This window comes from Oxyura jamaicensis, chromosome 8 (assembly GCF_011077185.1).
Source record: "Oxyura jamaicensis isolate SHBP4307 breed ruddy duck chromosome 8, BPBGC_Ojam_1.0, whole genome shotgun sequence".
Taxonomy (NCBI): Eukaryota; Metazoa; Chordata; class Aves; order Anseriformes; family Anatidae; genus Oxyura; species Oxyura jamaicensis.
Window position 1 is genome coordinate 1,673,469 of NC_048900.1, and position 23,734 is coordinate 1,697,202.

A 23,734-nucleotide genomic window follows, 5' to 3' on the forward strand; every position below is an offset into this window, starting at 1 on the left:
TAGTTAAAATTGATAACCTTTCAGAAAACAAAATAGTTAAAAAATATGTCTGTCTGCACTTCAGCAACGTTTGCCTTGCTGAACAAGCCTGATACCTACAGTACCTACAAGCGCTTCCTTGAGGCCAGCTGTGTTGTGTTGATGGATGCGAGTCTTGATTACAAGAGTGCTGAGAACAAGATTGGTTCAGCTGTGGGAAGAATGCTTAGTTTGTAGGCTATAAATCTATTCATAGACTTGTTCTTTTTTCCATGCCTTTCAATAGCAAATAGTTCTTCTCTGAGCATCTAAGAGGGATGAGTTTCTTATAGTGCTAATGTTGTAGGAGTAAAATAATTTGTTTATTTAAATACAGACACATATTTAAGCTAACCATGTAGTAATGATTATGCACCTGTGTAGTGATTTTTGGTCCTTTCAAAGCACTTCAAACTAATTTTGCAGTGCTGCTATGGGGTGGATTAATATTTTTCATAATTTACAGGCAAATGGACTTGGGTTGTAAAGCTTGCCTAAACCTGATGGCTGAAAACAAATCTTTATTGTTTCTACTTCTAGCTATTCTTGAGTATGAACTCTGTTGTTGTAGAAAATAGGACAGAATTAAGTGAACCACTTCATAGCTTACTATCTGTGGTATTTTTGAACTTGCAGATGGTGCACATTAGTGCTGGCATTAGAATGCTGCTCCAGCAGTAAAAGACAATTCTGTCTCTTCTTGCAAGCAGCTGGAGTAAGAAACCACTCACCTCCAGAGATCATTTTATTCTGTGATCATGTATATCTTGAAGGTTAATGGAGTAATGGCTTGGTAAAATAAAAAAAAGCAAAAGCAAAACATTAAAAAAACAACCACAGGTTATGGACCTAGAGACCTTTCCCTAGGAATGAATGTTCTGATACAGTTACTCCATGACTAGACTTCAAAGTCAAGTGTCATAAATTGGATTGTATAGGGAAAGGTCTGATTGCTAAGTTGCCTGAGTTATTCCTACCTTCTGTGAAAAGCTATCTTTTGAGTATGGAATGAATTCTTTGTTATTGATGAAAGTGGAGACAGTTTTATTTAGCTTGAATAAGTGCATTTTTCAATGTTCCTCGATGTAGTAGTCACTGTGGAGCACTTACTACCATATAGATGTCTGCATTATTATTGGCACTGGGTTTGGAGAGGCTTTTCTTATATGCCTGTATTTTGCACAAAGATTGCAAAGTATAGAGAATGCAAACTGAGTTGCCATTGTTCTATTTAGTAATAATCATTAAAATAGTAATTTTGTTTTGTTGCAGTGTTATACATCCTTAATATTCCATGCACTTTTTCTCTTTTGCTCCTTGTAAAGAAAATCTAAAGCATTTCATATTTTCAAATTTGAGTTTATTTCAAATTTGAATGACGAAAACAAAGATTTTTTTAGGATGCTTCTGAAGCATTTGATTACTAAAATATTGAGTAATGTTTTCGTAGAAATCTTTACTGATTTATATTTCTCCTCTTGACTTTATTGGCAGCTCTGCTTTAGACCAAATTTAAACCCAAGCTTTTAGTTTTTGCAAGAGTTTCTTTTTCAAAATTCTAGTTCGATTACAAAATTTTGGCTCTTTGGTTTTGTTGGAGTGGGTAGAAATAAATAGCACTTGAACTTATTTTTTTTATAATTTCATTGGACAAATGTTAGGAAAAAGGTTACATACATACTTATTTGTTCTTCTCTGATGAATTATATTCATATGGTGGTATAATCCCAATCCCAGGTACGGCACAGACCATTTCAGAAGGACAAGTAGAATACAGAGCTCTGTCTGGAATTTGCTACATGGCATGGTACCATTTCGTTGGCCTTATCTGGACTAGTGAATTCATTCTTGCCTGTCAGCAAATGACAATTGCTGGGGCAGTGGTTATTTGCTACTTCAACAGGTAAGTGCTGAATTGCCCCCTTACAGTTCTGGGGATTTACCAGCATTTACTTTCAGTCTCTTTCTAGGTAAGGTAGGCTCAAATGAACTGCAGTTTATGCCAATATTTTGGAATCTAGTTTAGTATAAAATAGTGTTGCTCGTTGCAAGATCTTGATTTTACAGCATGAGTGATCTTAATATGACTCATCCCTACTGCTTGAGTTACTGGGCCAAATTGAGCCATGATACAAGCCAAGAGAACTCTGTTGACTCTGATGAAATTGCCATTCATAAGGCATAAGGCTGCATTTGACCCTTTTTCAGGAGATTGCATTAGCTCCAAATGGGGATGTAATATATGGCTCTGCTGTAATTTCATGTATTCATCGGCCGTTTGACCTCTTCCTAAGTGTTCATCCCTGCTCTGGGTTTCCAGCTCTGACTGCAGGTGCCTAGTCTGCTCCATTTCTTTTATTCTGTGCAGATATTTGCAGTTAACTGTAAATGCTTTAACAGCCCTGTTAAGATTTTCGAGATGTGTAAAGAAACTTCCTTGAATTTTATACTACATTGGGAGGTAAAGGTGGAGGAAAAATCCCTACTTATCATGATTTGTACTGCTTTTTACATTTAAAATATTATAAGATGATTGGTTTCATCTTGTATCAGTTAAACTGGTTTCATGCACCTGTGTGGTGCTACCCTGTCACTGTGAGGGAGATTTAAATCTCACAATTGCTGGCCTTTTTTTTTTTTTTTTTTTTTTTTGACAATGGGAAGAGTAGTATCTGGAAAGCATTTTTCTTCATAAATATTTCATGAGCTTTCTTCCCCTCATTGCTCTGTTCCTCTACTCCCAGCAATGAGGGTTTTCCGTTTGTAAAAACTCAAGTGTGGCAGGAGAGGGCCCAGGGAGCTTCAGCGAAAGCAGCTTGGGACAGCTGGGATTGGGGATCAGGGAAGGGAGACTTCAGGCTTCGCCAACACCTGGGTAGCAGGTTTCTGTTGATGCTCTGTAGAACATATCCCTGGATGTTTCCGTATCTGAGAAAAGCCTCCTTCCAAAAGGTTTCCAAATGGTTTCTGCTGTGCCCAGCAGAGATAGCAGCACAGGGCCTGTGTGCAGGAGTGCTCCAGCGGTACCAGCACAGCTGGAAGGTGTAACAGCCGGTAGCCATTCTTGTTTTAAGCAGTGTTTAGCCATCCCATTCAGAAAGCCAGGGCAGGGCACTGTTTAACATGTGCATTATGAATTCTGTGCTAGGATCCTCTACACAGCCAAGAGCCATTCCACAGAATGGGTGCTAGTAGGAGTGCTGACAGAACTTAAAATGCTGTTTTTCAAAAGGTTAAGACCTGCTGAGTGACACCGCTACTTTACATGCTGTGAAAGGACCTGATAAGGGAGGAGCTCACAGTTAAGTCATCTTTTTCCCTATTGAGGCTCTGAGTGCAAGTAACTAGCATGTCTGTGGTTCTGGGGTAGCTGGTTGCTCTGTTCTCCTAAGCAAATTTTATGTTCTTCAAGCTTTAGCAATTGATTTAGCTTTGGCAGCTGAGTGCTGAGGCACTAAGTATTCATTTAGGTTGTTTGCTTGGGAAAGTACAGGAAAGAAAATAAGTTTTGCTGCCTTTTACTGTTTTGCATGCTGCAGTGCATCTTTGGACGATACACCATCTAAATCCCCAAGGTAAAGACACTGTCCATATCTTCATGCAGAGCAGGGAAGCAGCTGTAGAAGCTGTTGTGGTGACTTCTGCTGCTCTGTCAGGGTCTTCCGCTTTCCAGCTATTTTCTACTGCTGCAGGAACTGGCTGTGGAGTACACAAGGTTCCTGCACCCACTTGTATTGAAATCATTTTTGTACTGCTACTTTTGAGCCCTCCTCTTGCTTGCCAGGTTAAACATACAGTGTTGAGTGACTTGTGCTTGGAAAAGGAAATGCAGGTTTGGCGTGGTGGTGACCCCTCTTCATGGTCTTTAGGCTGTCAGCGCAGACCTGCAGAGATCAGGGAAGGGACGGGGAGAGGATGGTGAGCTACAAGAGCAGTCGCACTGTCGAGGGCAGGGGTTATCTCAAGCTCTTCCAGAAATTCAGGGCTTGCCTCCTATGTGTTTTTAATGTATTCCCTGGGGCAGCATCTCAAAGGCATGTCACAAGAGTTTGTTTATGATACCTCACAGAGATGCTTTCTTCTTGGCTTCTGAGTGCTCTGAGGAAATGGCATGGCCTTTCCTTGCGGAAATCTCCTTCCACAGCACACGCAGCCACGTGCTGTGCGGCTGGCAGCCGCCGCAGGATTGTGAGCAGGGAGGGCAGGGTGGTGGTTTTAGCTGGGTCAGCTTTACAGGTAATGTACATTTGACCTGCAGTACCACCACCACAAGGGAATTTTACCTTCTTTGGTTTTAGATGAAACATGAATTTGTGAAATAATTTATTAATTCAATAAAATAGATTGGTTACTTTGTATGACTTGTGAAGAAGGTTCAATCTAAATATATATATATATTCTTTGTTAGTATTGCTGTCCTACACGAGGGTTTATTTTCACCTTGGTGGGCTTAGGGGTTACGCACGTGTTTGCCTTTTTGATGAGATGAGGTTTTTCCTTTCCCTGGGATTAAAGGAGGGTGGTATGGCAACTTGACCTATGTCACAGGGATCACAGTCCTGTCCATGTTTGAGCTTAGCCAATAACTAAGTCTTGTATGTATTTCACTGCATAGTGTTGATGATCAGGAAGTATATAAACATTGGCAGGACTGGAGTTTTCAACCTGACTCTAAGATGCTCAGCACCACGAACTTCCAGTAGACTCAGCAAGAGGTGAAATACATCTTGCAGTAAACCAAGGTTTATGGATTTACAGTCAAGATTTATGGATTTGCACCGAAGTCATTGAGACATGAACTAGGACCAAATTTGTTAAGGATTCCTCTCCCCTTTTCCAATACATCTGTAGCATTTATGAGCATCCTTTGCCCTACTGACCTACCTCATGAAAAGGGTTATCAGCATGCATGTAGTCAGACCTGTCCCTGTGATGCTGAGAGCAGCTAAAAGGGCAATTTTAAGTACACTCTGAGAGTTTTCTGTTAGCCTGATAATGTCTCTTCTGTTACAAATCTTGAAATTTTTAGTGGTTCTTTAAAAACTGGAATTCATATTTACTTGGAGAATACATGATTTGTTCGTTAATGCTTTTGAAGTATTTTACAGTGAATCTCTTTTTAGGCAAGCTTTGAAAAAGGTGAGGCAGGATTAAGAAAACTATAAGCACAGCTCTGAGGAGAAGTGTTTTTGTTTTGTTTTGTTTTTCCTTTTAAATATCTAAGACTTCTGGGTCAGTCTAGATGGCATTTTTTCATCACACAAGAAGTGGTTTTAAAATTCAAGTTGAGATGCTTGTGATCATTCAATCCAAGGAACTTAGTGTTAAGAAAGATATCCAATATCACAGAGCTTATAAGAAAATAAAGACAGCTGGCAGCACTTGAAGAAATAAAGTGATTAAAAGATGATGTAGTATCGAGGACAATTCACAGGGTTTTGGAATGGTAGTGTTCTGTATAAATCAAGCAATCCCTTGGTGACATAAAATAGGAATACTAAAGAGGAAAATCAAGCTGTGGCCCTAATCAGTCTTGTAACCAGTCCTATCAGGAATCTTCCTGTTTTTCCGTGGTATCTTGCGTATGTTGGGGCACTGCGTTCATGCTGTGAGTCTACATGCACAGAATTCACTGAGCAATACGAACTTTCCACAAAACCTTATGCATGTGGCTGACTGCATGCTTGTGCTAAAGTTGTTCCAGGATTGCAGGCATAATGTAAAAAGCTGGATGAAACTTCATCCTTGAGGGTACTTGGGTGTACATGGATAATTGAGCCAAAACTTGATTAGTCACAAGCATCACCTGTTGTTATATTTGGCTAGATATTTTCCTATGTTTCCTTCCCTGAGCCAGAATTAAAAGGAAAAAGTTTTTTCTTTTTCCAATCTGTTTGGAAGCAAAGCAAGAAACTTTGTCAGACTCTGTTCTTGTGAGAATTCCTGTGCTAGGAAAAGAAGATGTGAAAGAGCTTCCAAATGTGTAGAAATTTATCTAAACTTCAAATTCTGAGATTTTTTTCCCATTAATCAGACCTGTTAAAAGTATGAAAGCCATTCTTTATTATTCTCCTTGGTAGCAAGTAAATTATCAAGTAAAATTTCTCAGCCTTGGTTACCTTTTAACTTGCAGAAACTTAATCTTTTATATTCTGAGATTTGACTGAGGCTGTTACGTGTAGGACAGTGTAAAAGGGAAAAGGAAACACTAGTGCTATATGAATAGAGTACCTTCTCTATTTTGAGATGGATGTGTTTCCAACATGGAAACCTGATAACTTGAAAGAAAAACAAACAAACAAAAAGACTTATTATAAAATTTCAGTATCCCCAAGCGGTTCCTCTAGTTGTGAGACCAAAAATAATAAATGCAGCAACTGCATTGCTGGAATTTCCTATTTAAAATAATGTGGTATATTCACATATTTAAATATAACTGCAGTTAGTGTTTTGAATGAACTGCGGCGATACCTTCAGGATTCTTGCAGAATTGTGATACCCATCATAAAGCAGTGTATATGAAGACTTAATTAAAAAATATTTATATAACAAAAATATATTTGTCACAGTCACCCTCTCTTATCACTTCCTTTTTATTTTTAAGCTGCTTCTGCAAACTATTAATTTTTCAAGGTAACAAATGTTTTGAAGGAATTACTTATGAAAATAGAACATTGTATTTATGATGTCTGATCTTTACTTAACCACTGTTTCTGTTGCTTGAGTAAATTTTTCAGGGTTGGGCCTATTGCATATGGTTGCATTATAAATGGATAGTTTGTGACTCTTAATCATTGGTGGTTTTTTGTTGTTGTTTCTTGTTGAACCCTCTGAAATATACTTTTAGGTATTTATAGTGTTAATCTAATTGATTTTTTTTTCTTACAGTGTTTGAAGAGGGGTTGGGCAATGGCTTTAAGTTCATTTCCTGGATTTCATATGAATTCTTGAGAGCTGTGTCATAGTATTCTCTGTAAATGATTGACATTAAACTGAACTCTATAAAGGAAGCAAGGAAATAAAACCTGTATTTGGGATTCTTAGGCCAGTTGTATGAGGTTAACTTTTTGTCTTTCTATTTGAAATTTGGGAAATACATTATTTCCCCAAAATGACACAGATTGCAGGGGAATTACAAGATTTTTAGGCCAAATTATAATGTTAAACATACAATTTAAAATTCCTTTCTTGTGTGTTCCATTTTAAAACAAAACCTGTTCAGTGAAAAATAAAAAGCATTAATTATCTGAACAAAATTTAAAACAAAATTCAGTCAAGTTGCAACAGTGGAAGTAGACACTAGACCTCAGTTTTGCACAAGAGATCTTGTCATATTTTTTGTTTTTAGCTTTACCACTAAAGAAGAAATAGTGAATTCATTCCTTCAGACTAAAATCTTGCAGAAAAGACAGTCAAAGAAAAGATTGAGAGGATAAAAGTGACAGAAACTGGAGGGAGATATTTGAGGAAGTATTCTCAGATGTTGCTCACTTCTGTTCCATAGAATTTTTTTCTAGATATTTTTTCCATTACTGAATATATCAAAATGTCATTGCTTAAGAATTAAACAAACTAATAAAAGTTATAAACTTGGCTACTTTGCTTTGGACTAAGGTGAACGTTCAGATGAAGTCAGAAGGAAAACTGGAGTAGTTTTAAGTGTGAAAGCGTATACCAGCTTAAATGCTTAAATCTCCAAATACTGAAATGATACTACGCATATCTCCTTAAACAACAGTTTCCAAAACATTTTAAAATGTTGTTTTTCTTTCTAGAAACAAAAATAGCCCACCACGTCACCCAGTCCTGTCTTCCATTTCAATTCTTTTCTGCTATCATCTAGGAACTGTTGTAAAAGGCTCATTTTTAATTACTATACTGAGAATACCAAGGATTGTTCTCTTGTACCTTTATAATATCCTAAAACAAAAGGTAAGTATATAATTCTGTAACACATAAAAGTAGTAGTTAAATGGTGAGGTTTGAGAAAAATAATGTGAAGAATATACCTTCTTTAAAATGGATGTGAATTTTTATTCTATCCCATTTTCTTCATGAAGAAAGCCTTTTTCAAGTGCTTCCATTTTTTTCTCTCAACTCGGATATTTATACGAGGAGAAAATGATAACATTAAAAAACACCTTTATTTAGTTTTTGTATGTAAATGTTTTTATGACAGATAAAGGAAAAATACAGATTTGGCAGAAGGCTTTATTTAGAATTTTCTCATCATAAATTGAAAAAAGTAAAGATAATAAGAATTATATTGTTTAGTATAAAATACCTTTTGTAGAAAAGATTTCATGTGTTTTATGATATGTGTTTATAGAAAGAATATGTGAAATAAGAACTATTCCAGAGATTTATACAGGATCCAAACCACATCTTTTAAGGTATATAAAAATACAGCTAGGCTGTTGTGGTTGTTGCCTGCATTCTTTCTGTCTTTCATGCATCTCTGCATCTCTTACCTTCTGCTGAAAACATACCAGTGTGGTTAGCTCTGGCACTTCGGCAAGGAGAGAGTGAGCTCTCGTGACTGCATAGCTCTGACTTCAGAGGTAGATTCAGACTAAGTTTTTAAATGTAGCTCTTAGAATTCATCTCTTTTACTCCAGAAAAAATGCCTTGACCGTGAAGCATGTTATATATAGTTTTGACAGGGTATAGCTTTGAGCATCCCTGGCACTTCTAAGATGTATGTGGGTATACTTTGAGAATGCTCAGCTAAAAAAGCCCTTCATAATACAATGCTCAAGAAATGTAGAAGTGTTTGGGTTACCATCACTTTCATGTGAAAGCATATGACGGTTATAAAACCTGGTGATTTGGGTCAATTAAGAATTTTGTTTAAAAATGGTAGGTGGGTTGAGTTGTGCTAGAAAGAAGACAATATTGCCTGAATCTAGAGGAAGCAGAATCAGTGGACTTGTTGGGCATGCTTGTTTGTAATCTGAATACTCGTAGAAATACCTAGGAAAGAAAGATTACTTTTTTTTCAATAGCAGCATGCCTTAAATTCCTTTTCGTCCAGCTGCCAATCATCTAGCTAGGATGTGACATGACCCAGTGCCATAATTGCTCCTAAAAAGGCTATGAAGTGCTCAGTCCACAGAAGGATGTCCCACCAAGTAACTTTGCTCCATCCCATGGCAGGAGGGAGGGACTGTGGCCCCTTTCCATCAAGGCTCTCTCAGTAGAGGGCAGGAGAATTACTAAAGAGGGAGAAGAGATGCTGCATTCTTGTAGAGCTCACCCAGATTTGTCACCTTTGCAAAATAAACTCCTGTATTCTGAGAAGAGGAGAACTCAGGGGTTTGCAAGCTTTGCAGGTCAATTCACTGGTGTTTCCTACGTAGCAGTCTTCAAGCCAAATAGCAGAAAGCAGATAGCAGTTGAAGTCCCTTACTCTGTTTTTAATAAACAGTACTTAACAAGATTAACGTAGTTGTAATAAAATCATCCCTCCAGCAAAGCATGGCGGGATTAAAGTATTTCTCTGCTATCAGGAGTTTGTATGTACACTCACCATTTTAAAGGAATTATTCATGAAATATTTTCAAGAACTTGGGGGAAAAAAAGTTGGGAGGCCCATGGTTTCAACATAACTCCATGGTAGCTGTGGGACCTGAGTATTTCATACAGTAACTGGAAGATCTCTGCTTTCCAAAACAAAAGAAAAACATTCTAGCCTCTAGAAAAATAAGGTTAAAAATACTCAAGTATCACTGAACTGAAATTCCTTTTGCTGAGAAAAACAGCCGTTTAAAATTGGAAGGCTACCAGGGTTACCAAGGTATCTTTTTCTTGTCTTGCTTGATAAAATCTTTGGTGATGAAGAGTTCTGAGCTCTTGTTGGGGCTGTGGGGGGTAGAACAAACACTGAGTTTTCTTCTCTGTTTTTAGTATGAAATTAATATAGATCCGTGGTCTGCAGTCTGTTCTAGAAAAAAGTCTTTTCCTCATGTCTTGGAAAGTGAATGTATGCTCTGGATCAACACAAACACATAAGTCCTGCCCATTTTTTAATTTTTCGTCCATTAGGATACTGCTCATTTCAGAACTGTGAAAGTTTTTTGATAAATGACAAAAAAAAAGTTTAAAACAAAAAGTAGAAAACAAAAAACAAACAAAACAAACAAACAAAACTGTACTCCCTAAACGCTGCATAGTACTTTAAGGGTTACTGACTTGCCTGCCTGTTTTGTTCTCTGTGCAGCTGTTAGCTCACAAAGCTGCTTACAGCACTTATTTTCTTTCCTGGAGAAGTATCTTCCATCTACAGGAAGAAAAAAAATATGCTCAGCTCATCAGTCATTAGTACTGTAGGGTCTGAATTAAAAACAAGTCCTGTAATCCAAAAGGAAGCGTGTTGTGCCTAAGAGAATACTCTGTTAGAAGAGTCGGTCACCTGTAAAGCATGCTTTTCTAAAATGGTAGTTCTGAGTCTAATTCTGTGTCCAATAACCAAACGTTTCATTTTATTGCAGGAGAGTGCATGTGCAAAGTGCCTGTTGAAATGCTGTTCCTGCTGGCTGTGGTGCCAGGAAGGTTGCTTAAGTTACTTTAACCAGGTACGCTCTGTGATCTCCGCCACTCAACCATCTGCATACCTAGTTTAGAAACCACGTGTGTGTGCTAGCTCCATTTAGCATGACTAAAGCAATATCCAGTGCATGCAAGTCAAAGCTACCTGCTGGCTAGCTAAACCAACAAAAAAATCTTCAAGTGTGGGTAGAGATTGTTGCAAAGAAACAGGGAGTGGACAAACATGCAAGGTAACCAAGTGTAAATTTTAGAAAACTCATTAATACAGCTTGAGATGACCCTTTCAGAGGGCCACTTGCTATTTCTTAAGGTAAGAGGACAGCATCTTGTTAAGTTGTGCCAGACAGACAACTGAAATGTCCAGGTAGAAGGAAAAAATTAAGTGAGAAACAGACCTGGAGATGCGTCATTAAACTAGATACAGTATTTTCCACCTGAAAGTCCCTATTAAAGAAAACTGAAGTCTTGGCTGATTTCCATTATCAAAATATCTGGGAATATAATCCATGATCAAAAAGCTAGATGATATAATACTCTCTGTATTTGAAGGACTTCTTTGTTTTGTTAGCAGTTTTGTTTCAGAAGTGCTTTTATTGGAAATGAATGACTTCTGTCATGCAGCAGGTTTTCTGATACTTTCCTTCCTGATCCTTTTCTCCAAATTTATGTATATTACTCCAAGCTCTATGTACATCATTGTAAATAGCTAATTTTTCTCTTTGTCAGTCCCCTTTTGTTATCTCTGGTGGCTGTGATATTATTAATGTGACAAGGAATCAGATGTTCTTGCTGATTCATAACTCTAACTGTTGCTTTCTTTGTTCTCATTGCTAAGAACAGCAGTGAAGTAAACAAGACGATGCTGATAAAGGGTCAGATTTCTCATTCTAAAGTAGTTGCATAAATAAAGCTTAATCCTGGACAACTATGAAAAGAACAGTTTTCACTTAGCTCACCTTAGATTAAATACTTGTGCAATAAAATCTCTGGTTCTAGCCGATGAGTTTTCCAGACTTACATTTTTTAGGTAGATCTTATGGTCACTGACTCGGCGAGGAATCTTAGAGTTCATTTTAACTCCAGGCTTCCTGTTTGTAGTCACCCTTTCCCTTTGGCTTCCTGCCTTTCAAAGAGATAGCCAGCATCATAGTGTTTACTTTCTCCAGCTGTTGTATGATATGTGTTTGTTAAAAGGAGAATTAATTACAGTAATGTACTTTCTTTTGTTTCAGAAGGCTGTATTGTATCTCTTGTTCCCTTAAAAGATTTCCTGTTTCCTCATCTATTGTAGGCAAATTTATTTCTATACAAGTTGTGTTTTTTAGCCTAATGATCTTAGTATTGTGTTTGCTGTTAGATAATTGTTTGTTTGAACATCAGTTTAGATGATGGTGCTACACAAGCTCCAGATCTGGGGTAGTTTGGGAGACAGAGGAGAACAAAAGCAAGAACATTTTGTAAGATTCTGATAGAAATGTTATCTGTATGAAAGGGTAATGTTCTCAGATTATTGCATTTCATAGGGCAATTAATGTTTTTTTTTCTATAAGAAATATATTCAAGCCTATTAAAAAATATAAAAGTTGACTAAGATTGAAAGTCTTTGTGGAAAAAATAACTATAGTTTTAAGAAGCTTAACATACAGCTTGATTAACACAAGTGTTGAATTTAAGAGTGCTCGCTGAGATCAGTGAAAGTTGGGTACAGCCTTGAAATTTCATATTGCTGTTAAACATGGACTCAAGGGTAGGACTTCAGGGACTTTAAAAAAAATTGCTTGTATGTATGTATGCGTATGTATCTAGCGTTTTGAAAATATTTTTAAGTTTAGATTTTGATTTCTCTATGAGTTGAAATTATAGAAATGCAGAACGGCTGTTAAAAATGTCGGTCCAAAGCTCATTAACATTCCTTACTGTGCTATTGCCTTTTATCCCACTATTATGTTCACCATTGTAATAAGCATCTAATTACCTGGAAACTTAAAAAGCCTTCCCCATCACTTCTGCATTATTTTCTTCAACCTGTTGTTGTATTGCTTAGATGTTTTAAGTCCTTTCTTGCTCTTTCATTCACAAGTATAATCAGATTAAGCAGAGCACCTCATTTTCCCTCTGGGAAACCTGCAGATGATAAAGAGGTGTTGGAGGAAGTAACACTGGTGATAGTGTGTGAGCTTCTTTCTTCCCATGCAGTGTGAACCAAGTGCCCTGTGATGTTGTCAATGGGCTGATGTGCTGTCTTTCAGGTGGGGCGTAACAGTAGCTTTGATTGTTGTGTGTATCCCTGAAGAGATTCCTTCTCTCCAGGGTCAGTTAAGTTGCGTTCAGCTCTCTTGCAATTTAAGTTGAACAGGGCCAAAAAGGTACCTACATCCTCCTGTCATGACAGATGCTGCACTTGATGCTGACAGTTGCTGTATTTCCAGTGGCAGTTGTTGCAGGGGGAATAATGTAAACCAGTATCCTGTTCACATTGCAATGTGGATAATTGCATTCGGCCTTCCTAAATTTCTTTTGGATATGCAACTGGATCCTGTGCTAAACTGTGGTGTAGTGTTGCTATGTGCTGTTAAACAGTTCACTCCTTAAGCTGTTCCATTTCAGTCATGGGCAAAGTGATTCATGTGTGTGTATAATCCATTAGTAACAATTGTAAAGCACTCTGGGTTCTATCTGGATGAAAAGTGCTTTGTGAATATAAAGTCATTATCCTTACTTGACAGTTCTGTTTGCCAACACTTGTCAGAATTACCACAGATTTTTCATCTTCTGGCTCTGATGGTTTCAGTATGTTCCAGATAAACATATCCAATCATCTCAAGTAAAATCTGGGAGATTGAAATTTCTCTTCCGTAAAAAGAATATACTGTTTTCTTTATGTGGTTTGGGAGCTACAAGGTCTGTCTGTCTCCTGCTCTCTTAAATTGTTATGGCAAAGTCTTAACTCTTGATACATCAAAGCAGTCACTTTTTTTCTTTACAGCCTTGTTGCAATGACATTTTTTAACAATATATCTATTTCAGGATAATTCTGCTTTTCTGTGTCTGCTCTGGGTTCATCTGCAGCCAGTTGGCAGGCAACCGCTCCGCAGTGCAGCACATGGATTTCTGGAGCTGCTGAGCGTATGTGGTTTCTCTGTTTTCCTCAGCACGGCTTCGTGCTGCGTAGCCTTCCGGGCCCTGTGGTAGCTGTTACTGGTGAATGACACGGTGTGATTGCCTGCGTTTGCTGGTACTGAGACCCTTCAGTGACACTGAAAGCCAGCAACTGTCTAGTTTGAAAAAACAGAAGTCTGTCTCTTGGACATATATCCGTGGTAGTTAGTTGTCTCTTAAACTTTGGATGGAAGCCTATCAGGAGGTTGTGCTTAAATGCCTTCTGGAGAAATGACCTAGATAAAACCAAAATTCAGGCATGCTAATGTAAGTACAATTCTCCTGTGCGCTGCCAAACATATTGTGCCTCACCCCATCAAATACTTCTTTTTTCCTCCCAAAACCAATACTGCACTTTAATGTTACTGGCAAAGTTTCTTCCAAATGTGAAGCTAAATTTTCAGTCATCTTGAAAATACTGGCTAAAACATTAATCTTTGGTGAAATCTTGTTTTAAATATGTTTGTTTTCCCTCTAAAGATTTTTTAAATATGCAGTAATGGGAGATAAATATTGCAGGTCTTTCCTTGCTTCATAGGGTGAACCATGTGGGGCATAGAGATGAATGAGAATGACTTGTTCTTGCTTTGATGCTTTTCTTCTCTCCCTTCTCCCACTTAAAAAAAGAACTAAATAAAAATGGAGCGGGATGGGATGCAGCGAAACAACTGACCACTAATTTAGTGCTCTTAAGCAGGGCAATTCTGAACAACTCCCAGACCACATTCAGTTTGTTTTTATTTCAGAACTCCCTAATGGAAACACTGTCACACTAACTGCAGAAGCTACAGTTAAGTGGCTCCAGAAATAATGTAATCATGATGCAATGGGCACTTAGAGCACATTCTCTGCAGTAAGTCCTAGCAGTAAGATGCTGCAGGAGGGAACACCCAATTATCCTCTCAGGAGAAAGCTGTGTTGATCGTACCTTCTGGATGACACCTGCGGAGGGAGTATGTGACAGAGTAGAAAACAAGGCAAGTTGAAGGACAAGATATTTTCCAGCAAGTCCAGATTGCAAATGTAAGGTGGAATGCAAAGCTGGGCTTTTTGGACTGCTTGGAAAAAAATCAGGAGGCGTTTGTCGAGTTTATTATAAATAGTGATTAGCCTAAGAATCAAAAATAATAGTTTTTAGTTTTTTGTATTAGCTGTGTGCTCACTGGGGAAGTGATGGATGAGAATGTTCTCCATGCATTTATCTTTCACAGGACAATAGCCATTAGTTGGTTACTGAGATGGCTGCAGAAGTGGTTGCTGGTTTTAGGTAGTCAGCCTTACCTCACAAGATGGGTCTGGAATATCGTGGTGTGTCTACCCTTACAAGTAAAGGGTCAGAGCAAGCGCATTTGCCATCTCTGAGTGTATCAGGAAGAGAAATGGCAGGGAAAGGTAAGAGCCAACACAAGATAAGCAGAAGAATGAGTAGTTGTAGGCTGTTCATGAGTTCCTGAGTTGTCTGGAAATTGGAAGAAGGATCCTGAGGACCAGAGTGACAACAGTCTGGAATAGATCCAAATGCAAGGGCTGGGAGAGGGAAAAGCCCTAACTAGTTTAAAGAGGGAGCTTTCCACTTAGAAGAAATTGAGTAGCGTGATAGCTTGAAATAGCCAGGGACTGGAGTGGCTGAACGTCTCTTCCAGTTTTACGTGTCTGCATGGCATTGTAGTGGGTGTAGATAGCCAGGGCAGCCCCCAAGGGAGTTGGCAGCAGCAAGCAGATTGGATCAGGCTGAAAATATCAGTAGAGCAGAAAAAGCTGAAATGGGATGTGAGACCAGCATGTCTCCTGCTTCTTTTTTAAGAGGATTCTGTTGCTATGGCAATCCGGTCTTTCCCCAAGCTCATTTTATTAAAGGAAGTCCTAGAATGGAAGACTGAACTCAGCTGTTGCACAAAGTAGCAATTATTCTCAACAATCGGGGAACTTATGGGCTGGATCTGAGCCACAGTGCCTTTCTCATGAAACTGGCAGGTCAGTTTTTCCAAGACCCTTGACATTCTGTGTTGTGAAGCATAGAAGGATGTATTCTTTAAATAGTTTTTTTTTGCATAGCGTGGTATTTGGAAATATGTAAACATTCACATTCCTTATTTATTCCTCCTGACACTGAGAAACCAGTGTCTAGTTCCCAGGCTCCGAGCCAGAAGAGGGTTGTGTTCTTCACAGAATTGGTGACACAGTACCGACTCAATGGTGCAAGGATAAAGACACTTCCTTACCCGCTGTCTCCCACGCTTGCTGATCTGTGGTATGCTATCAATGCTATTAGTACTTGCTTGTCACTGCAGCAGAGACTACCACTGTAAAACATCGATGCATTAAGCAAAGTTTAAGTATATAACAGCTTTATTAGGCCAGACAGAACCTCTGCCTAGGTTGGTGACCCATCTCCAACAGTGGCTGTGAGTGGCTGCAAAGCCATAAAGAGTGTATGTTTGCCTGTCCCCAGTGCTGTTTCTGAATCTGTTTTAGGCCTAGGAACATCCTGAGCTGAGTGTGGTTTCTGTGTGGTTAATATCTCTCAGTGGATCCCTTTTCCCTGAACTTCTCCTGTCTCCCTTGAGCTCACGGGAACTTTTAGCAGCTAGAGAGCATCCTTTGGCCAGGAGCTCACAACTTACAGGATGCAGTGAGAAGAACTGTCATCTGTTTTCAAATTTGGTTCCTGCTGCTTCATATGGTTACCCCCTCTGCCTAGTCCTTGCATTAGAAAAAACAGTAAGCATCTAATCCTACCTACTCTCTTCATATTTCTCGTGCTTTTGTAGCCCTCTTACCGCATCCTACTTCAGTCATCTCTTTTCCAGACAGTGGAGTCTGGTGCACTCAGTAGTTCCCCAGACAGAAGACATTCCATACCTTTTGGATCATTCCTGCTGCCCTTCTCTCACACATTTCCAATTCCACTAAAGCTTTTGTGCATGAAGAAAGAGAATACAACTGGTAGGAAAAAAACACATTTGAATAGTCTGTTTCTAAATGATAGCAGGCTCTTCTGTGACTGCAGTCTGCCATCTTAGCCTTCGCAACTATCTTTTCTTTGAAAAGGAATGGGTTGCAATCCCTGCAACTAGAAAATAAAGGGGAGAGCTAAGCTTCTTAGTCCAAAGTCCAAAATAATTTGCAAATATTGGGAGTAGCTTATGTGTATTAGTTATTCTTTGGTGGGTAAGGATGAGAAATCATTTGAATTAGTTTCTGTGCAACTCTGAGTTTGATGGAAATGTATTTTTTCCCCAAAGATCGCTTGACTCAGTCTTCAGCTTTTACTAGGAACATTCATACTTCACCCATGACAATTACTGCTTTTGTAGCCTTCTAGTAGTAGTTCATTCATTTCTGTGCCTCTTCTGTAATGTTGGGTTACCACCTGGCTGTCTCTCTTGCTTGTGTGTTATGACTAGTTGATGCTTGTATTTGTTGAAGTTGTACTTGTTATAAGTTCGATTTCTTACTAACTGGTTTGTAGCATCACAAATGCCTATGCGGGTAGTATTCAGTCTCTAGCATTGTTTTCCCGTTCTTCCGAGAAAACTGTTCTAGTTAATAAATATCAGAAATTCTTTTCATGGCACATTCCTCAGATACCAAAGTGGCTAATTCCAGAATGTGCACAAGTGGTTGTTTATTTTAAGGTTTGGTACAGTGTTTGTACAAGTGCACATGCATTTTCAGCATTCTTTTTTAATTTTTAAAACAGAACTTTTTTTTTTTCTTTCAGTTTATAGTGAATGCAGAATCTGTATTTAATTTATTGGCAAAATGTATACTGACCTCACCAGATCAGGATCTGCTCTGTGAATTTAGTTCATAAGGGACAGCAACAAACTTACAAAACCATTTTTTCCACTTTGTGTCTCAATTTCCTGTCTGTTAAGGGGAACGATGAAGCAGCCTTAATTCACAGTGTGTTAAGAAGATAGGTGTATTATCCATGTTTGAAAAATGCAGTGACAGCTATAGACAGAAGGCAGAGAGGGAGCCTGTTCTGAAGCTGCCCTCCCTGAACCTGGTGCCAGCGCCTTGGGCAGCGTAGGCCCAGCGAGGCTGCCCTGGGCCTGCTGACCTGAGGGCCTTCAGCCCCGGGGTGGGCGAGCTGGCAGGCTGTCTGCCCTCCTTGCCAAGCGGCCAGGCTGCGTGGGGCAGGTGGGATGAGGCTGCCTTTCTTTCAGAGGTGTGGGCAACCGGGAAGCCCAAGGAACGGACGACGGCTGGCTGGGCCAAGGGGCAGGCTGCCTGCAGGCCCTGGTGCAGCACTCCGCAGGATGGTGTAAATGGAAGTTATACTGAGAGCGTTTTTTCTGATTTGGGAATGGAGAGAACTTGCTTGTTTCAACAGATTTTTATGCCAATAGTCTACATGTTTCTGTAGAGTTCAGGGGAATCTTTAATTTTATTTATTTTTTTTTCCTCATAGTGGGCAATAAATCCATGGTTTCTAGTTGTATTTTTTCCATCTACAGATGCGTTAGGTACCATATATGTACCGTGCTTACAGGATGTTGCTGTTTGCTTATACTCTTTGTTTTGCTTACTAATCAGAGGAAATAAGTCCTTTGCTATATATAAAATAATATTAAAAATGAAGATACAAAGGATCTTTGTGTTTAATTTCTTTCTGTGCAATAGTTTAAGATACAGTAATGTCAATATAGCTTTGCTACACTACAGTTTATTACAGAAATTGAGATAAAACTGGACTCTGCAGAAATAATTTTCTCTGCCTTGAGATATCTGAAGCTGTTTTATATTTTGATTTGTAAGAAAAAACAGATTTTTTGAACAGGAACTGTTTTGTAGTAGGCCAATATAATTCACTTTTAGCAAACCATTTTTTTCTGCTTCTGCATGTAGCAGTAAGTAATCTAAGCACTTCAGTACATGTTCAGGTATATAAATTCCTTCAAACAGTAATCCCTTGCACACTGCGGTTCTTTTGAATGTACCAGATGTAACTAATATATTGCGACATAATCCACCTTCTAATATTCTGAGAAAAGGGAAACTATTCATAAGACTTGCTGGCAAAGTTCAGCAAATATTTCAGGTAACCTGAGTGCTGTTATTCCTAGCTGATACTTTGGATGCTGTTTCAAAGCCTCATTGAGGAGTTCTGTAAATGGGACAGGTGTGTCAAGTTATCTAGAACAGGTGCTAAAATAATCCAGTCCAAGAAGGCCATCCCACATGTATTGGCCAATTTCCACAAAGAGAAATCTTATAATATTCCTGATACCTTTGATTGTCCCTACTGTCTGTTAAAATTATTATTATTATTTATAGTGACAAGATTCTTCACTGGTCTAGTCCTTTAGCTGTTCTTTTACAGCCATTGTTGTAATTGTTTTCATTTTTCATGCAATGGTTTTATTTTATGGCTGTAGCTAGAAGCTTGAAGTTCAGTAGCATATGAATAGTCTAAAAGGGCAGTGCATAAAACGTTTTTAATCATCAACTTTTAAATTACTTGATCACTACATAGCTTGATTGTTCCGCATATATAGGTTGCCAGCAGTTGTGGAAGGTAGATACATGGAAAATAAGTATGAATAGCATGATTCAGATAAGTGTTTTGTGGTAACTATGTTAAATTAATTAACAAAAATTAGGGTAGAGAACTTTGGTGTTTTAAAATAAATTGGATAAAGATGGGTTTAGAAACTTGATTCATCCCTGTTCTAGCATTTGCTAATGGTGAAAATGATGTAGAAAAAACTATTTGACACTAGAAGCATAGGTACTCTAGTCACTTGAATTAAAATTGTCATATTATGTACGATTAACTTTTTTTATTCACAAAGTCAGCATTTCCAAATCATGTTTAAAGCTTTTCATTTTTGTTGAAGTAAAATCTAGATTAAAAGGGTCTTTCATCTCCCATTGCATTGTTATCTTCTCTCATTTCAGCATGTGTACGCAACTACTGCCATAAATGGGACAAGTTTTTGTACATCAGCAAAGGATGCTGTCTTTATTTTGGCAAAGAGTTCTGCTGAATTTGCATCCATTAGTTGTTTTGGAGGTTTTATCCTATTTCTAGGAAAGGTAAGAGTAAGAAAAGGTACTGCAAGGCTGAAGTGAGTAATCAGGGTATGATTCTGTTTCTTGTACCAAAAGTAAATAAGGTTTTAAGCTTAAATAAGGTAATATTCTTGTTAAACTTGGTGTTGTTAATGCTGTGAAATGAGTTTGGGAGAGAGGAACTTAATCATTTTCATAGCTTTTACTGAGTTACTTATTTGTGTTAAAGTAGTGTCCTTGGTGCCACTCTTGCAGTTTCTGTTGCACAGTCATTGGTAAATATATAGTAGAAGATTGCCTCTGCCCTACAAAACTGCACACTGAATTGAATACAAAATGTGGCGACTATTTTCCAAAATCTGCATAGCCATCTCTCAGATGAGATGTTCTTTTAAAATATTAGCTGTAATTTGCCTGAGGATTTTGGTGTGTTTTTGTTATGTTTCTTAGGAAAACAAAGGAACAAATTACGTGATTAATAAGGCTGCATTTCTCTCTCGATGCCCTTTACAGGTGTTTGTTGTATGTTTTACTGTTTTTGGAGGATTGATGGCATTTAACTACCATCGGGAGTTGCAAGCTTGGGTAGTTCCTCTGTTGCTGGTTGGATTTTTTGCCTACCTGATGTCCCACAGCTTCCTGTCAGTGTTTGAAGTGACGCTGGATGCCATGTTCCTTTGCTTTGCTATTGATATGGAAACAAATGATGGATCTGCAGAGAAGCCATACTTCGTAGATCAGGAACTGCTGGTAAGCCCCAGTGATAACAGCAAGGATATTTGAGGCATTCTAAGCTTTTGGGGATTCTCTTTCCCCATGACCTAGTAATCTGAACTCTTAATCCATCTGATGTTTTCCAAGCCCTTAGAACAGGATGGGCTCAGGGATGCAAATTAAAAAAAGTGAGTTTTAAAATTGAAATAAATGATCTCCTCCCTCTGGCCCCTGTGTGCTAGCTATGACCTGCTACCTTGTTTTAGATCATACCCTATAGGCAATGACTGACTCTTTAAGGCTTAGTAAATTTATAAATAAATAGCTGAGCTAGATGCAGTACGCTCCACAGATTAGATTAGATGTTTATGTCCATTTTGACTGACAAGGAACAAAAATAAAGAACAAGCTTGTAGCAGGTCAGCTATTCATATATATCTTATGGATGCTGTAGTTCTGAACAAACTTGATTCAGACTTGAGTTGCTTTCCTTCATACGTATACAGATGCTTTTGCCAAAATACTGTCCTATGTTTCCTGATTAAGTCCTTCTGTCTCTGGACTGACCGTTCTGTCTCTACCCTGATCATTACTGCATTGAATTGCAAGCTTTCCATGGAGAATCATTGCACAGCTAATAGTGATGGAGAGCTTTAGTTAACAGCTGCATCTGAAGCATTTGAACGTATACATGCCGTCCCTTTCATATGAATATTGGAAATGTGGAAGCTTTTTTTCATTTCATACTATTTTTGCCTGCCCTGTCCATTCTTTCATAAACCATGCAAAAAAGAAAGTTTTAGCAGCCCACCAGACTAGCTCAGATGATGTGAATCTTCTGGAAGGATTTCTTCAGGACAGTGTCAGAATAACTGTTTTTTGCTTTGTTTTGGTTTTGTTTGCTTTGTTTTGGTTTGGTTGATTTGGTTGGTTTTGGTTTTGTTTGTTTGTTTTAATGCTGCTATTAGATTTCCTGTAATGTTCTTTGAATTTTGTTGAAAACAAACAAAAACAATAAAAAGGCAGCCTAAAAATAGGCTTAACCCTTTTTACAGAAGAAAGCAGATGGTTATTCTTTGGCCTTGATTCAGAACAGTACTTAAGCACATGTCCTGAATAGGAATATGTTACTTAATGGAAAACTCTGAAGCCTTGACCTCTGTCCTTCTTCCTCTGTTTTTCCAAATGCTACAATACTACTTAAGCCAATTCTCCTTCATGAAACAAACAGAGGCTTTCCTTTTTCCACTTCCAAACTTTGTGGTAGTTTTTCTTTACCTCTGGTTTAACCCTTAATTCTTTGTAGTTAGCCATTCCCTGGGGTCTGGGGTGAAGAGAGGGCTTCCCACAGGGGTGTCTTCCAAGCAGGGCAGTTAGTATGGAAAAACTGGGGGCAGCACATCCAAACTCCTCCTCACTGCATGACCAAGAGTATGTTTCATCACACAGACAAGGACTTGGAGTTTCCCAACACATGAAGGCATTGATGTGTGGCATCTGTGTTACAGTTGGGTGATAAACATCTGGGGGTGGAAGGGAGGCGTTGTGGCCCTCAGGATGATATGTGGCAATAGGTGGAAGGCTGGGTGAGTGATTTCAGGCAGCCAGAGCTCCCATTGCTGCAGCAGAGAAAGTAAGAGGGATTCTTGTTTCATCCTATTCAGCTGCTTTCATCACCCTGCAGAGTGCCTCCCAGTATCACTCAGTGTCATCCAGCTAGAAACCAGCTAGTTTCATAGCCCCAGGTTAACTATCTTCCTTTACAAGGCTGTTTATTTTATTTTATTTACATAATAGTTCGCATTCCCAAATGATCTCACCCTGCTTTTTGTTTGTAGATGTTGGTGAATCAGAGTAACAAGTTAACAGAAGGGCATAGACACAGAACTATGAGACATGACAACGAAGATGGGACAGAGCTCCAGCCTATGGTGAGGAAGGAATATGGGCTGCCAGCTTGTCTGCCAGCTGCTATTTGCCTTTATGTCCTGAGAAGAAAAGATGTAGACTGTTGCATCTTCTGATGTTTCACAGCCACAAACATTTCCCTTCTATTGCTTTCACTCCTCAGAAAACCCTCTGCTGGCACAAAATGAAAGGATGAATATTTATACTCATACTTCTTACCATTCCCCAGTGTGCCCAGCAGAGGATGAGAAGAATCAGACAATTGCAAGGTGATGGGAGAGCAATCCTCTCTGGATAGTCCTTCACATGCCTGCTGTAGGAAAGCCAGAACAGCAGCAGGCTGCTTAATTCTGTGAACTCTTTCCGGAACTCTGAAGTTAGAGCTTAGATGCCTAACCCTCCTTTTCCCCCTCGCCCTGGCATGTCCTCTACAGTAATTATTTATTGCCTGTTTTATGCTGGGGTAAAAAAGCTGAGATGCTAGAAGGGAGTGTTCTCCCACACCCAAACATGGGAATGTCCCGAGAGTGAAAGCTCACCATCTGCCATCTGAGGTGTGCTCATTGCCCAAGCTGAGGAACTGCCCCAGCCAGCTGAGAATCTGGGGCGATTTTACCCCAGCACCTACCTTACCCCAACACCTGGCTATGCCAGGGCTGCTGGAGAAAGATGCAGCAGCTGCTCTGGCACCAGCTCCTGCTCCACATTAGTGTCTTGCATCCTAGCAACTCCTTATGGGGATGCAGAGATTGCGGTGATTTTTCTTGGTCTACTTGGAAGAGGTCCCAGGCTCTAGGGTACCCTCCACGGTCTTGTGGGCATTCTGCTATAGGCAGTTGGGCTAGAGGGCACTGCTTCAGTTCATAACACTTGTTCTTTTCGCTGTGTGTGTCTGTTACTGCGTTCTGCAGTAATATTTTGGCAAGCACAGAATCTGGGGGGTTTCTGTTCCCTAAGAGAAGACTGCAGATACAAGACACAAAAGAACGGTAATTATTTTCCCAGTTTACTTTTTCGGGCATATAAATGCAGTAACAGGACCAGTGCTGCACATTGCTTGATTCCTTTTTTCTCTGTTTGTAGACTTGAATGTGAAGTACACCAGGAAGTATGAAGACAAACCAGCAATAGCAAAAACAGTTGCAGAAAAAAAGGTTACCAATAACCCAGGACAAAGTAACGATTAGTTCTGTAAATCTCGTTAAATCTGTTGTACTGTCTGCACTGGTAAAATGACCGTCTATTTGTATGAATAATGTATTTCATGTCAGCATATCTTATTTTTATTAATAGACTTGTTATGATAGTCTATGAAACTTGTTAATAAACAAATTCCTTATAAGTTTCCATGTCCCTTTTACCT

At 38.9% G+C, this 23,734-nt stretch overlaps 1 protein-coding gene across 2 annotated transcripts in view; it reads left to right on the forward strand.

Moving 5' to 3' along the window:
- SLC44A3 (solute carrier family 44 member 3) overlaps window positions 1–23,734 on the forward strand; it is a 40,377-nt gene extending 16,643 nt beyond the window's left edge. Inside the window, exons 10-16 of one of the 2 annotated variants that reach the window (XM_035332672.1) lie at window positions 1,756–1,921; window positions 7,794–7,950; window positions 10,509–10,592; window positions 19,636–19,773; window positions 20,263–20,499; window positions 22,302–22,394; window positions 23,455–23,734. In XM_035332672.1, the coding sequence (XP_035188563.1) occupies window positions 1,756–1,921; window positions 7,794–7,950; window positions 10,509–10,592; window positions 19,636–19,773; window positions 20,263–20,499; window positions 22,302–22,394; window positions 23,455–23,460 (881 nt within the window). In that variant the 3' untranslated portion in view covers window positions 23,461–23,734. Of the gene's footprint in view, window positions 1–1,755; window positions 1,922–7,793; window positions 7,951–10,508; window positions 10,593–19,635; window positions 19,774–20,262; window positions 20,500–22,301 lie in introns of both variants that reach the window. The other variant, XM_035332671.1, reaches the window with a different exon arrangement.